We start from the raw sequence: 15,496 nt of genomic DNA on the forward strand, positions 1-15,496 counted from the left end.
CATTTTAGTTAGTCTAGTTATTCTCTAGAAATCACAATCATTTTATTGCCTTCTGGAAGTACGAAAGAAGTCCAGACCATGGGTATGGGCATGGGGTGTATTGTCCTCTCTATTCAAGATGGCCTGTCTCACTTTCAGAGAGGGGATGAAAGACATGTGCTAAAGAAGATGAACATTTATTCTCTTTCATTCCAGTCTTTGCTATTTTCTTCAGCTTGGTAGTTCCCATACTTGCACCCAAATGCCTCTTATTTCAGGCACTTTCTTATTTTGAGAATGGAAGTAACTTTGCACTCTCAATTCACTAGAACATGGGCACCATGAAGGGCCACCTGGTGTGACTTGTTCACTGATGCACCCCCACCACCGCCCACTGGCCTTGCTCAATATGTGCTTACTGGAAGCTGTCTCAGTCTTTTAATAGAAATCCGCCACCTCACTCTATCATCGCACCTCAGAGGCCTGAGAGTAGCAGAGGATGCTGAGACTCTGAGGTTGACCTTCGCAAGGACCCACGACTGGGCTGTGGGGCAGGGTTCCGCAGACACACGGTTCTGTTTCAAGCTCAGACATGCAGCAGTCTGGCTCTCAAAACCCCAGTGCGGAACGAGGAGTCTGGTTTTGAAATAAAGGGACACTGCTGATTTCACACTTTTTAATTATTTAATTAATGAATATTTACATTTAAAAAAAAAGCATTTAAGGAACCCGGCACAGAGAGCATTGATTGTGAGGCAGAGAATGGATACATGCATCATTTCCAATGTTTCACAAAGGGAAAGTTCATGGGAAACTGAGTCTCCTGGGTTCACAGTTCTGAATACAAACCCTTCAGCCTATCCATCCTCATTTTAACACCTTAGTTACAAACATCAGTCAACCATGTATGCTTATGAATGCCCAGCTGGGAGAAGCCTGCTTTAGCTGACAACATCTCTTTCCAGAACCAAAAATCACATGATTTTATTCCTGAAAGGAATAAAACTTGACCTTATTAGAATAAATCCACTGTAGAATGTTGGGCTCTGGGATAGGGACACTTGGAAACCTTGTTAAGGAAGAGATCAGGCTTCATCTAAATCTGTTTGGTTGAGGTCCTCTGTCTGGACATTCTCTGCTCTCACTAGAGGAAGGATCGGTAGGCTTTTCTTAAAGATGGTGAATATTTTAGGATTTGCAGATCATTTGGTCATGAATGCATGTAAAGGAATGGATGTGGCTGTGTTCAAATCAAACTTTATTTACAAAAACAGGAGACCCGGCCTTGGTGTGCCATGTGCTGCAGTAGAGGTGAGGCTAGGAGCCTGAGTTCTGTCCAGAATATCAATATATTCTGAATGGATGCTCATTGCCAATTCTTTGTGGGGGATTTTTTGTGTGTGTCAGTGGTATGTACTCCAGCGGCAATACTTTGAAGTTTTAGAATGGTTTAGGAGAATATCAGTACCTTTGGCCCAGATTATTTTGTGGGAAGAAATCCAAGTAGATATACATTAGGAGGACATGATGTTCTGTTTCCTGGAGTCAAGCAGATTTAGGGTGACATTCACTTACATGCATTTATTAAGAGTAAAGGACTATAGCTGCTTGGGGATAGGAAAGAGTAAGTGAGCCTGAATTTTGGCTGGATTGCCATCCTAGTCTCTGACTTTGCAACTTCCAAATATTGGCATGACCAATTTTCATGTATCTTACGTTTGATTACTGTTTTAAAGTTAAAAATAGTAGAAAGGAGAAAGAAAATGGCCTACAAGAACATAAGTCATAAAACATCTGGTTCCTTTAATGAATGCTTCCAATCTTAAGTCAGTCAGGACTGTCTGACATATTAATTAAATGCCAGTGAGAATCATTATCATTTTATGGTACCTGTCCACTCCCCTAAAAATACTGTGAATTCACTGACTTTTCATCTGCAACTTTCTGAGAGATGCTGATGAATTCCTTTTCTCATGAATTTCTAGATTCAAGAATTTCTCAAGGTCTATCCATTTTAAACCTCCAAAGTGCCAGTAGTAATTGGCCTCAGAGGATCTTCCAGGGAAATAAAAATGTATTCATAAGCACACTTAAAGTCCTTTAGCATTTGCTCATTTTATCCAAGAGAGAGATGAGAAGACGTGAAGGATCCTCTTTGCCCCCTGCTACATAGGGTGACAGACATCAGAAAATGCTCAAGCGCCATATCAGATCAGGGATGTTAAAAAGACGATTACCTCTGTCAAAAAATAATCATATTTTGTCAGTCGCTTAGAAGAGTAAGGTAAACTGAAAATTTGTTGTAGGGGCCTAATTTTTTCAGAAACTCTTTTCTTGTCCTCTAAAATGGATTACATAATCAGGAGGTGCTCTGCTTGGGGAGAGAGGCCAAGGGAATAAGGAGTGAGGAGATACAGGAGGAAGTGCAGGTTCCTCCGATGGGTAGGCAGGTCTGGTCTGGCTGTGGCCTGACATCTGCAGAAAGGCTGCTTTGCCTGCTGCTCTCAGCTGGGAGACTGTTCATTCATGAGCTATTACAATTTCCCAAGTTAGTACATAAGAGATGAACGGCTCATGGTTTTGACTACCTACAGATGAGATTTCCTTCCAAGGGTGCTGTTAACACAAAACCAGTAACCTCTCCAAGCCTCTGCGTGATGCATTAGAGTTGAGAGTTAAGAACATCCCAAAGAAGGGCGCGTCCCCACGTGGACACTTGATACGGAGCAAATGCCTGCTCCTGACCGGCGATGTTGAGTATCCTCTAACAACAAAGCTTGGACAATCTGAGTAGTTTGAACAGCTATTCTACTTTCTACCATTCATTTTGTACAATCACAGAATTTTTCTTTCTTGAAAACAAAAATTGTTCCAGAGATTACCAGAATATTGGGTACAGCATTGAGGGGCATTTCAGGAGATTACAATCGATTAAAAATGTCGACCAGATTCCTAATAGCTTTTCAAGGCTTTGAATCATTTGCATTTTAAAGTTGATATCAGATATTGCAACGTTAAAGATAAATTGTTCTAACTTCTATTATCAGATGGTAGTGGGGTTAAAATGATGGGTAATCAGGCCACGCAGTACGCCTCGTGTCCATACCCCATGTGACTTTTGCAGAACGCTGCCCTGTGTAAGCTGCTATTGCAAATAGGTAACTATTGCACAGAATCTTCCATAGAATCCACCCAGGTAAAGCTGGCAGCCTCTCATCTTTGCAGAAGAACATCTTGCCTTTGAAAAAAATGCAGCAGAAAGGAAACTTACCACAGAAACCACAGGAAGATTTCTTGCCTGAGACTCTGTAAGTTTGTCATTCCGTTAGCTCTCCCCTCCACCTCATTTATTCACCCACCAGTTACTGAGTACCTCCAATGTGCCAGGTACTGTTCCAGGCTCTGAAAATACACTGTGAACAAGACATAGCAAAGTCCCTGCCCCATGGAGCTTACATTCAAGCAGGGGGGACACAGATGAGCACTCAAATCCATGATATCACAGTGTTCAAAAGAGCCTAGAGATATCCTGCCTGAGATCTGTTTCCTGCCTCTCCTCACTCATGGACAATGACAAAGTCAAGGGAGAGGCCACTAATGGGCCACAGCAATTTCACTAGTCCTACCTCCACCGTCTCTCAGTTGGATGAACTCAAGTGAGACCTTCAACCAATCTGGGCCTCGGTTTCCTCATCTATAAAATGGGGAGAGGTTATATTAAGTGATTTGTTTTTTCTTCTAAAGGGAAGGGGACCTTTTGGGCTTTTATTTTTCATGGTATTAGGAGAGCATTTTGAACAAAATCAAAAGCCAGTGTGTTGACTGTTTTAGTTTTAAAAATATTTAAAAGTAAACTATAAGAAATCCTTAGGTTTTCCACATCCACTCAACACTTTAAATGCCAATTTAAACTTCATCAGTAGCAAATGTCTTATTTACAGCTGCCATACAATGAAGTCTTTTCACCATCTTCAGCTGAAAAAGTATTTATTCATAAAGCACAGTCCTACCTCATTTGTGAAAGGTTCTCTCGCTGCAAAGTCCTCTCCTGAGTGTGACACTCTCTCCTACTCACCCAGATTATTGACTTTGTGCTCCTGTTTAATGTTTCCCAAGCTCTATGAAAACAAGGATTGGGTCCTTGCTTTTTTGAGGAATGACCCCAATGAGATTCGTACCCGGTAATACACACGTGTCATCAGTGCACCTACATCATGTTTCATGGGCACGGGCCTTCTGGGAACCCACCTCAGCTCTTCAGGCTGTCAGAATAGTTCTGCTCAGTAAAATTAGAGCTATGGTGTACCAAAGGGTACACTACTATTCAAAAAGGAAAAAAAAATGGGTTTCTAGAACAATTCATAGACTAGGACGATGTGAATTAATGAAGATCCTAACTTCTTTGGAAGCCTGGTGGAATGTTAATGCATATTTAATAATGCCAGTTAAGTAGCACATACTTTGCAATCAATTAATTTTTCTTAAAGAAGGTAACATAGCTGGAGAGCTGAATGTCAAAGTTAGGTTCCTACTTATTAAGTTGGTAGGAGTTATGAAGCCTCTGGTTCTCTTGAAAGACAACTTGCATTCAGTGGCTTGATTTTCCAATGTTGAAATTCAAATTTCAATCAATCCAGAAGCTAAGGATGATAGGAAATTTTATACAACTACAAGGAATCTTCTTTTGTCTGGGTCAGATCTCCATGGCTGCCTTGGAGGCTTCTGAAGCCTGTATGCTCTGTCTCTGAGTTTTAGCAGTTGGCGTGAAATGAAATATCCAACACGTGTTTTCAAATTTGATCGGGTGGGCCTTATCAAAAGAACATAGTTTGTCATTGCCTTTGGAGGCAACGTGAAATCTCTGCCTCAATAACCAAATTTAATTCCTTCCTGTTGCTCTGTGGTGTGAAGATCTATAGTGTCGATGTTATCAGACGCGCCTGTCATGGGCTGCTGTGTACAGAATGTCTGCCCCCATCCTTTCGGTCCCTGCAAAGGGAACATCCTTGGTTGGGTGAACACTACTACTTCAGGACCAGATGGGCAGGGGCATCCCATGTCACCTGGAAGAACCCGGAAGCAGCATCACGACGCCTTCTAGTAATACACAGCGTCTCAAACAGTGTCTGCATGTACTATGAAGTGAGGGCAGGTCCAGCAGTCATCGGCTGCATAAATGAGGGTCAGAGAAGAATAAGGAGGTTTTGACAATTTTTGGCAACCTAGATCACAGGTACAGATAAATTCTTGTTAGCAAAGGAAAGGCACTTCGGTGTCCATCGTGGAATCTGAGCATGTGTTTAAGTTGTTGAGCGTGTGCTACCAATCAGGATACGGTCCCTTTTTCACAAGGATAAACAGGAGGAATTATAAAGCCCACCTGATGTTCAGTGTCCTTATCTCAGTAGGACTGCAGCCCTGCCCGGCCAACCCAAAGGGTCCACAGGGTGGAAACAAGCGTGCCTCAGGCAGGGCTGGCTGTGGCTGTGAGGATCTCCATAAAGTCACTGTGTGCAGTGTACTTTTCAAGGAGGAAGTCCTTGAGCTGCAAACGAATACAACCCTTAGGTCCAAACCTCTGTGGGCACCATGGCTTCTTTGGTCCCAACGGAAGGCAGTAGGCTTTCTTCAGACAAGAAGTAAAAGGGGAATTGCACTAAGAAGCCACGAATCTTTTTCAGTTCTTCCTCAGCTCTAATGGGATCTTCCCTTGCTAATATGGGCTTGGTTATAAAGTCTCTCAATTGAATTAAATTGTGTACTTCATCATTGGGAAGGCACCGGAACACCTGATTAAGACACAAATAGGAAGAAACTAGGTCATAAGTTTAAAAGAAAAGATAGCCCCTTTATGGAAAATATTCATTCCAACTGATGAAATCTTTGCTTTATGAAACACGTAGTAGTTGTATGCTACAGCACACACCTGACTGAAGAGTTGCTTCTCTTATTTGCTACAAAGAGACTACTAGATTTGCTTTCATCCAAAAAAAAAAAAAAATCATAGGTCGATCCCTCTATCTGATTTACACAAGTCATCGATGTCGTGATAAAGTCAAGCTAGTGGTACAGGAATTCCACTGATGTTACTTCACATTAAGGTTAAGTTTTTTGATAATAATTCTCCAAATTTCACTGGAGGTTCTGGTCTAAGAGGAAAACTGCATATTATGTTTTTTATTTTCAAAAATGTCCATATCTGTACCTTAAAGTTATCAATTGTACACTTAATTTGCCAATTGCAAATGAGCTTCACATACCAGAATACTTCCCTCCTAGAAATTTCAGCACGTATTGAGAATAAGGATGTGCCTATACAACCCCAATATTATTCTCACACCTCAGAAAACCAATTCCAAGTCATTTAAGATATGGTCCATATTCAGATTTATCCTATTAATCCCAAAATGTTTTTTTTTTATAGCTGCTATCCTCTCCTCCCATGAGGATCCAAACAAGGGCTGTGCACTGCATTTTTAAAATTACATTTTAAAGGACTCCATGCACATGACCTATTTGATCATGGCCTTGAGTCCTCAGCATGAAGTAAAGCTATGGAGACTGTCATGTTTCATTAGGAATGATGAATTCTCTGTGCTGGAAGGGACGCTGGCAGTCATGAAGAAGAACAACACACTCTTATCTAGTTTCTGATAGATGGTCAGCAGATCTCAGCTTGAATAGTTTCTATGAGAGAAAGCGGACTACTTCATGAAGTAACTCATTCCACTGTTGGACAACTCTTAACTCTTCTACATTCTTTGTCATAAGCCATGGAGAGAACTTAGCAAAAGATACATTTAGCCTCCCTAACATATGGAGCTTGTTTTAAAACACCCTTCCAAAAGTAGAGCTGCCCAACAAAGGAAGTGTTTCATTATTAATAAATTCCATCACAGGAATGGATACCATTTATTATGCACTATGTGCTAAATACATTTAAAAAACTATTCTTTATTTTCATAACCACCCTCATGAATATCTTGCCCACTTTATAGGATAAGAAAGGAAGGCTCAGAAAGTCAAATCACTACACACAAATTTGTATCACCAGCAGCTGGGTGAGCTGGGTTGAACCCAGGTCTGACTCATTTTGGGATTCCATCTGCCTTTTTTCTCTTTGTCACTAGACATGTCCAAAGGCTGGGTAACCACCTTCTAAGGATGCTCATGATGGGATCCCACAGTCAGATGAGAGATCAGAATGCCACTAATGGCTCTTCTACACCATAATCCATGATACTTTTTGACTCTGTTTTTTAATATCTACAAAGCGGTATTTTATTACAACTTGGAAATGTACTGGATTTTTACACCCATTAACATTACTCTGCACCAATAATATACAGTAATAATGACGTGTTTTTGTGGTGTGATTCAATGAAAAAGGTAGGGAGAGAGATGAAAACCTCACCTTATCATATATTGTAGCATTTCGAGCTGCCGTTGCAACCCACACCTCCTTGAAGAATTTGTCACTCACTGGATCCTGAATGTTTTCACTTGGGTCAGAAAGATAGCCAAGGACAACCCTGCAATACAAGTACCTTCCAAAATGAGTAACTGAGATAAAGAAATTTGCTGCAAGCATTGTTTCTAATGGTAATGTAATTCAGGCACTCAACCATAGCAGTCCTTTTTCTTTTTTTTTTTTTCTAAGGAAAATCCAAGGAAACCATTAAAACTGTGTGTGCGTGCGTGTATAAAATCTTGATTGCATAACCAAACCAAACCAAACTAAGAAAACCCAAGCTGTTCTGATGCTTGAAAGTTTTAACTATTGGATAGATAGATCTGAATTTAGTTCTAAGAGACTCCTTGGAATTTGGCCTAAGGGAGTGAGAAGTTTGAAGATAGGGTTAGCATTCAAACCATAGGCCAAGGGGTGCCTGGGTGGCTCAGCTGGTTGGGAATCTGATTTTTTATTTTGGTTCATGTTTTTTAAAGATTTTATTTATTTATTCATCACACACACACACACACACACACACAGACACACACAGGCAGAGGGGAGAAGTAGGCTCCATGCAGGGAGCCCGGCGTGGGACTTGATCCCAGGACTCCCAAGATCACGCCCTGGGCCAAAGGCAGGTGCTAAACTGCTGAGCCACCCAGGGATTCCCCCCCCACACACACACTTTTTTTTTAACAGGCCTCTGATGCACATCCAGCAGGTTAATCCTTTAAGAGAACATGACCTGGCTACTCTCATATCCCCAGAGTGCCTGGCAAAAAAAGCCACATACTAGATGTTGTCTGACTTGATCATATATAGATAGTGGACTAGAAACAATAAGAAATTCTCAAGCAAAGCAAGATAAGTTTTAGAGGTCATATTTGAAAATGATGAAGACCCTTGTACTTAGAGAATGCCTTGAAGTAAAAAAACAAAACAAACAAAAAAACCAAAATCAACCATTTTCACATCACTCCCGTGAGGTACAGAGTACATGATTCCCATTTTGCAGACGGGAAGCTAAAATCTGGAGACACACTATTGGCAAAGCTAGATTTCAAATGGAGTCTAAAGCCCTGTCTCACATGCCTGATAGGTTCAAAGAAGATCAAAGAGGCTTGTGTTATACTGAAGACAGAAGTGAGGAAATAGGTCTTAGAAGGACTTTGGCTTTTATACTGAGTGAAACCGGGACATATCGCAGACACTGGAGCAGAGGAGTGACGGGATCTGACTTGCGTATGAAAATACGGCTTCTGTATTCAGAAGGGCAAGGGCTGCAGCAGGGAGACCACGTAGGAGCTCCTGCAGTAATCGGAGTGAAGGGTGAGGATTCCTTGGGCAGTGAGGAGGAAGGTAGGGCCAGCAGGCTGTACTGACGGAGCAGGTATGCAATATGAGAAAAAGCGTGGCATCAAGGATGATGGGTGTTGGCGTGAGCATCTAGAAAAATGTAGTTGCCATTGGCGGACATGGGGAGTTCTGTTGGTAGAGCCAGTTTGTGGGAGAAGACCAGGAAATCAGTTCTGAACCTGTTGAGACTTCCATGAAACATTCCCGGGGTTATCAACGCAAAGTAGGCAGCTGGAGCAATGAATCCGGAGCTGGGGGGAGAGGGCCTGGGTGGAGATACGCATTTGGGAGTTGTTCTTATATATATTCATAAAGCCATGGCACTTTAGCTGGGTTCCCCCAAGGGGTGAGTGTAGACAGAGAAGAGGACCTGCTGTGCCTCAGTGGTAGGGAGCAGGAGGAGCAGCCAGCGAGCCCGCAGAAAAGCGAGGGTGTGGTATCCTGGAACCACACAAAGTTCTCCAAGGAGAACTGGGTCAAATTCAGATGAGAACTGACCACTGGATTCCGCAGTAGAGGTCATTCTAGTGTTACTCTCTCTATATTTAAATAAATGTGGATTCACGTCATCATTTTTTAATGGTCGCAGAATTTCCCATCATGGAAAATTTCTTGAACCAATGATTTTGTTATGACCTTTTGGGGGGGTTTCCAGGTTTTCATTATAATGAACAATTTCCCAATGAACATAAGTTGTTCATCGTGTATAATACTTTGTGAATTTATGAATTGTTTCACCAGGAAAAGTTTTAGAATTAAACTTGGCTTCAAGAAAGGCTGTTCCCACACATATACTGTCACCGTGCAGGCTCTCCCCAGTCATCTCCAACATTATTAATTCCTGAAAAAGCACAGCCAGTCTTACAGGGATAAAAGGACATCTCATTTTAGTTTTAGTCTGCACTTTTCCCACTCTATAAAATAAATTCTTTAAAATAAATGGATTTGGCACCATGGGCTCCCTAGGATTTTTAGAGTTTTATACTCTAAAAATTTTATTTCCACTTCAAATACTGTCTCCTTCAGACTCTATAGGAATAACTTTTAAAACAGATTTAAGGGATGATGTTTGCACACAGATGCTGGCTATTCAATAAGATTCAAAGCAAACTCGGAATGCACCAAATCTGAAGTTATGACAATACATCAATTATAATAATACTTTTGATGGGGATCAGGTCTAACCAGCCAAAAACTGAGCAGAAAGAACGTTTCTGGGACTCTGCTTTTAAATCAAAACAATAGGTAACACCACGTGTCCCCCAAGGTATCAGTTCAGAACTTGATTGCAGAGTAAGTATTTAAAGAAGCCTATAACAGATCATTTTTAATAATAAATGATTTTCCCTGTCTGTTTTCTCATGTTAAAATGCACGGTAAAAATAATATGAAGTACTCTGGATATTCTTTTGAGGACTAAGGTTTGACAGAAAACTAGTCAGATTCAATGTTGGTGTGTATGACGGGAATTATTTAATGTTTAATTGTTTATGCATCAGTGGGACAGGAGGAAAACTGCAGAAGATAGTTTCTGTTCTTTCCATTCCTCATGTCTGTCACTTTACATGATTCTGAGCTCTACTTGGGTGGATAATGGTTTCTGTTGAGTGATGGTTACATCTGTACAGTTGGATAATTTTCTGGGACTTAATGAATTGTTCGGCACATAGTTGCAACATTCAATGCAGTACTCTGATGTTTGACTCTATTTAGAATTGATTTCACATTGAAATGTGTCTATTTCTATTCAAAAATAACCCAGATGGAAAATGGATTGAAGCTGCGTTTATTTTATTTTATTTTTCTAGTGAGAAAATGGCTGTATTCTAGGACCCAATATTATATTGAGAACATTTCCTAATAAAATCAACACAAGGTTTTTGGTATGGTGCTTTTTAACATATTATCTGTGTTGGCCACTGGGGCAAAGTGAAAATGTTTGTTCAAAAACAAGTGCCCCTTTTAAACAATTTGAAAATTGTCAATAAAATAAAAGCACCTAAGAATATGCTTAGCATGAAATGTTTAAGAGCAGCATAAAATAGCAGGTTAAAATAAAACCCTAACGATTACTGAAGAGCAATGCCCCTCCCAGGAATGCAAACCCTAGAGTTTCATTAGAGAAAAATTCAAAAAGAATTTAAATAAATTGAAGCTTATACTTTGTTCCTCCAGAGGATGATTCAACATTATAAATATGTTAATTCTTTTTATATAAATCTATACGTCTACTGTAATCTCAACAACAACAAAAAAAAATGAAGAGAACATGAATAAAGAATTCCAAAGTTCACATGGAAGAGTGAATGTTTAAGAGTAGCCAAGATTTTTCTGTCAATGAATATTGATTTGGGAAGTGGGGTGGCAAGAAGCAGTATTAAAGCACAGGCTACAAGGATTAAAGCGGTGTCACACCCGGATGCAAATAAGACAACTATGATAGCACCAGAAGGAGAGACTAGAGATGCGTGAGGATATATAGCAATGTGGAGGCCCTGTATGTTGGAGAGGCAGAGAGTACCGCACATCATTCAGATCTGGACCAACTGGTAGGTTTGGGGTGGAGGGAGGGAGTTGGAGTCCCTACCTCACTTCTTACATTAAAATAAATTACAGATGTTAAATGTAAAAGCAGTATCAAATAAGCACTAGAAGAAAATGCAGTATTTGATCTTGGGTTGGGGAAACTCTACTAAGAGTGTAAGAAAAGGAAGAAAATAATCTGGATAGATTTGATTAGATTTTTGAGTTTCCCCCAAATACTTTTTTTTTTAAGATTTTATTTTATTTTTATTTATTTATTTTTCATGTGTGATCTTTTTGTATCTGGCATCTTTTTTTAAAAATATTTATTTATTTATTTATTCATTCATTCATTCATTCATTCATTCATTCATTCATGAGAGACACACAGGAGAAAGAGGCAAAGACACAGGCAGAGGGAGAAGCAGGCTCCATGCAGGGAGCCCGACGTGGGACTTGATCCCGGGTTCCCAGGATCAGGCCCTGGGCTTAAGGCGGCGCTAACCACTGAGCCACTCATGAAAGACACAGAGAGAGAGAGAGAGAGGCAGAGACATAGGCAGAGGGAGAAGTAGGCTCACTGCAGGGAGCCTGATGTGGGACTCGATCCCAGGACCCCGGGTTCATGACCTGAGACAAACGCAGGTGCTCAACCCCTTAGCCACCCAGGTGCCCCTCCCCCAAATACTTTAAAGATGATGCAAAGTCAATTGACAAATCAGATTTGCAACCAGTATGACAAAAGAATTAGCCTTGCATATACTTAAGTTACTCATAAATCACTCAAAGAAAGGGAAACATTCCAACAAAAATGGACAAAGGACATGAATAGGCTAGGTAATTTCTAAAAGAATAATTACAAGAACAAGATGGCTAATGAACACATTTGTTTAAGACCTCAAAAAATGCAAATTAAAGTAATGAAATTCCATCTGAAATCCAACAAATTGGCAAAGATTAAATAAAATAATAGAATGCAGTGTTGGTAAAGACAGGAGGAATAAGCCCTCTAAAGCGTTAGTAGCAAGATAGTAAGACATTAGAGAGTAAAAGCAGCAGCATACTTCCTTTGATTAGAAATTCCATATTCAGGATCTAGCTAAGGAAACAATTAAGAAGGTAAAGAAGATGCTACCTACAAATATATCTACTTATTTGTTTATTTATTGTAAAGATTTTATTTTTAGGTAATCTCTATAGCCAACATGAGGCTCGAACTCACAGCCCTGAGACCAAGAGTCACATGTTCCCTGGACTGAGCCGGCCAGGCCTCCTTATATCCACTTTTTTAGACCACTGAAAAACCTGCCTGTCAATGAGGTAATAGTTAAAGGAGTCACAGCATACCCACATGATGTAATACAATGCAGTCGTTAAATGTTATAGAAGAATACTTAATGACACAGAAGCATGTAACACTATTTAAATAATACAGAACTTCCTAGGACTGCAAGAACCTAATTATGTTTTTAAAAAGAAATACAGGATGGTAATACATACGTACAGAACAAAGTGGAATGGTATAGAGCAAATGTTAAAGCTGCTAGCTCTGGGCAGTGCGATCACAGATGAATTTAATTTTCTTATTGCTTAACTGTATTTGCCAAATTTTCTGCCACAAAAATATGTTGTAATCAAAACCACCTACACCTTTATAATTATTATACATTTAGAACGTTATAAAGAAGCTCACCTCCCCTTTTTTTTTTTTAAGTGCAAAAGGGTGGTTTTATTCAAGCACAACACAGGACAGGACCCATGGACAGAAAGAGCTGCCCTGGGGTTGTGAGGAGCAATTGAGTCTATACTCTGGAGTTGGGGGAGGGAAGGAAAAAGGGAGGTGCTTAAATGGACTTGCATATGCTAAAGACAACCCTCTTTAGCATTTATTATTATTTTTTAAAGATTTTATTTATTTATTCACAGGAGACACAGAGAGACACACAGAGGCAGAGATACAGGCAGAGGGAGAAGCAGGCTCCATGCAGGGAGCCCGATGCGGGACTCAATCCCAGGACTGTGGCATCACACCCTGAGCCGAAGGCAGATGCTCAACCACTGAGCCTCCCAGGTGCCCCAACCCTCCCTTTAAAGAGAAAAATTCTCACAAAACTGACAAGACAAGTATTTCTAGTTTACATCATGAAATATTTGCTTCCTCATCTAGGCTGCAGCAGGCCATCCATCAGTGGGCTGGTGGACAGGGTACTCATTTTAATCTCTTCCCTGCTAAACAAAACAAATTCACATGAGAAGCTAATTGAAATACCAATGGTCTGAAAAACCTCTTACTGGCAAAACAATTAGTAACCAGGGCAATAAATGCAGCCATAAAAACTGTGAGGAAGTATTGACAGATTTTTGAGGGATAGATTTGCTGAGCTCCTGGGCCTGAGGGAACAGAGGACCCCTCTCTGGAACTGAAGGAATGGAAGTGTATCTTGCTTCTCAGAGGCCGGAGCCTGGACCTGCTAGATACAAGGGCAATGGGAGCAATGGAACCAATGGAACCAATGGGGGCAACGAGGGCAATGGGGACAACGGGGGGGCAACAGGGCCAATGGGGCCAATGAGGCCAATGGGGCCAACGGGGCCAACGGGGCCAATGGGGGCAATGAGGCCAACAGGGCCAACAGGGCCAACGGCTGCCAGCACTTGCAGGGAGCAAGCCCTCCTTACACTCCTACCTCAAGCCAGCCCGTTTCCAAGCTCCACCATTCATGCCGCAGGGTTAAGACAACAGTGCTGCGAAGCATCTGTTCCAGGCTTTTCTCTCAACACCTTAATGCTTACTCAGGCCACCGCTGCATCTCAGCACGGAGGCCACAGCCAAAAGCCATCGCTGGCAGGTACAGCTCTAGCATCATGGACTGAGGGCCCTAGGTGTAGGGGAGGGTGTGCTCTGGGTGTTCCCCGAGTGAAGTGACAGGTCGGGGCTAGGTTCTAGAAGGACCACTCTGACCACCGAGACTCCATTATAGGGGCTGGCGTGGGGCCAGTTAGAGCCCAGCGAAGACTCACTGAGGGTCCCATGGGCCTTGCCGCCCACCCAGTGTTCTCTCGGCACCGATCAGGACCAGACTCCCATCCTCTTGGAGAAGATCAGGAATCTGTCATGTCTGGGGCTGAGGTTTCTAAACGTCACTCTCAGCATCACGGGCACCCTCCTTCAATAATTTCTAGTACGTGCCTGCATTACTGGGACTATTACAATTTTTAAAAACAGACTTGCTTTCAAAAACTCACATAGGGGCGCCTGGGTGGATCAGCTGGTTCAGCGCCCACACCCTGGTTCCAGCTCAGGTTGTGATCTGGGGGTTGTGGGAGCCAGGCCCCCCAGGGGGGCTCCACACTCCACGGGGAGGGTCTGCTTGAGATCCTCTCTCTCCCTCTGCTTCTCCCCCCATTCACTCGCTCTCCCTAAAATCAATAAAATCTTAACAAACAAACAAACAAACAAACAAAACCCAACCAGCCACTAGATGGGTAGAGCTGGCCTGGTCGTAAATCCATGAATCAACTTAAAATGCTGTTTTTCTCAATTAGCCATAAAAATAATCCAAAGGATTAAAATCGAAAACGTCAGGGATCCCTGGGTGGCTCAGGGGTTGAGCATCTGCCTTTGGCCCAGGGTGTGATCCTGGAGTCCCAGGATCGAGTCCCGCATCGGGCTCCCTGCATGGAGCCTGCTTGTCCCTTGGCCTCCCTCTGTGTCTCTCATGAATAAATAAATAAAATCTTTTTTTAAAAAAATAATCGAAAATGCCCGTGGCCGGCGTAGGCCGTCGGGCACACTCCTGGGGCTCGCTCGCAGCCCGGGAGACACTGCTGCGCCCGGAGAGCGGCGGCGCGGGCGCACCTGAAGCACTGCAGCCGGAGGCCTCGGGCGAAGCGGCCAGCGGGGTACGCCTGTCCGTCCATGACCGAAGGGACCGTCTCCGTGTCCTGCACAAGCACAGCCATTTCGCTGTCGCGCCTTCCCAGCATGCTGCGGTCGTTGATGTTGGCAGAGCCTGGAACGGGAGACAGTGACCTGGAGCAACCTCTCGGCAGAGCAGGTGCATCGCCCCCCCCCCCCCCCTCGGTCGGTCCCTGCTAAGAAAACCTCGCTTGTGTTCAGGTTGCCGAGAGATGCTGGGGAAGGGGGGTCCCCCGACCCGGGCAGGAGGCCTGATCGGCCTAAGC

At 42.3% G+C, this 15,496-nt stretch overlaps 1 protein-coding gene across 10 annotated transcripts in view; it reads right to left on the reverse strand.

Annotated features, from left to right (window-relative positions):
- Positions 1 to 641: 641 nt before the first annotated feature.
- PLD1 (phospholipase D1) overlaps positions 642 to 15,496 on the reverse strand; it is a 204,993-nt gene continuing 190,138 nt past the window's right edge. For all 10 annotated transcript variants that reach the window (XM_025425594.3, XM_049105845.1, XM_049105846.1 and 7 more), the window contains 3 exons: positions 15,171 to 15,324; positions 7,394 to 7,511; positions 642 to 5,768 (listed from right to left, as the gene is read on the reverse strand). In XM_025425594.3, coding sequence (XP_025281379.1) covers positions 5,544 to 5,768; positions 7,394 to 7,511; positions 15,171 to 15,324 — 497 coding nt within the window. In that variant the 3' untranslated portion in view covers positions 642 to 5,543. The remainder of the gene's footprint in view (positions 5,769 to 7,393; positions 7,512 to 15,170; positions 15,325 to 15,496) is intronic.

This window comes from Canis lupus, chromosome 34, assembly GCF_003254725.2.
Source record: "Canis lupus dingo isolate Sandy chromosome 34, ASM325472v2, whole genome shotgun sequence".
Taxonomy (NCBI): domain Eukaryota; kingdom Metazoa; phylum Chordata; class Mammalia; order Carnivora; family Canidae; genus Canis; species Canis lupus.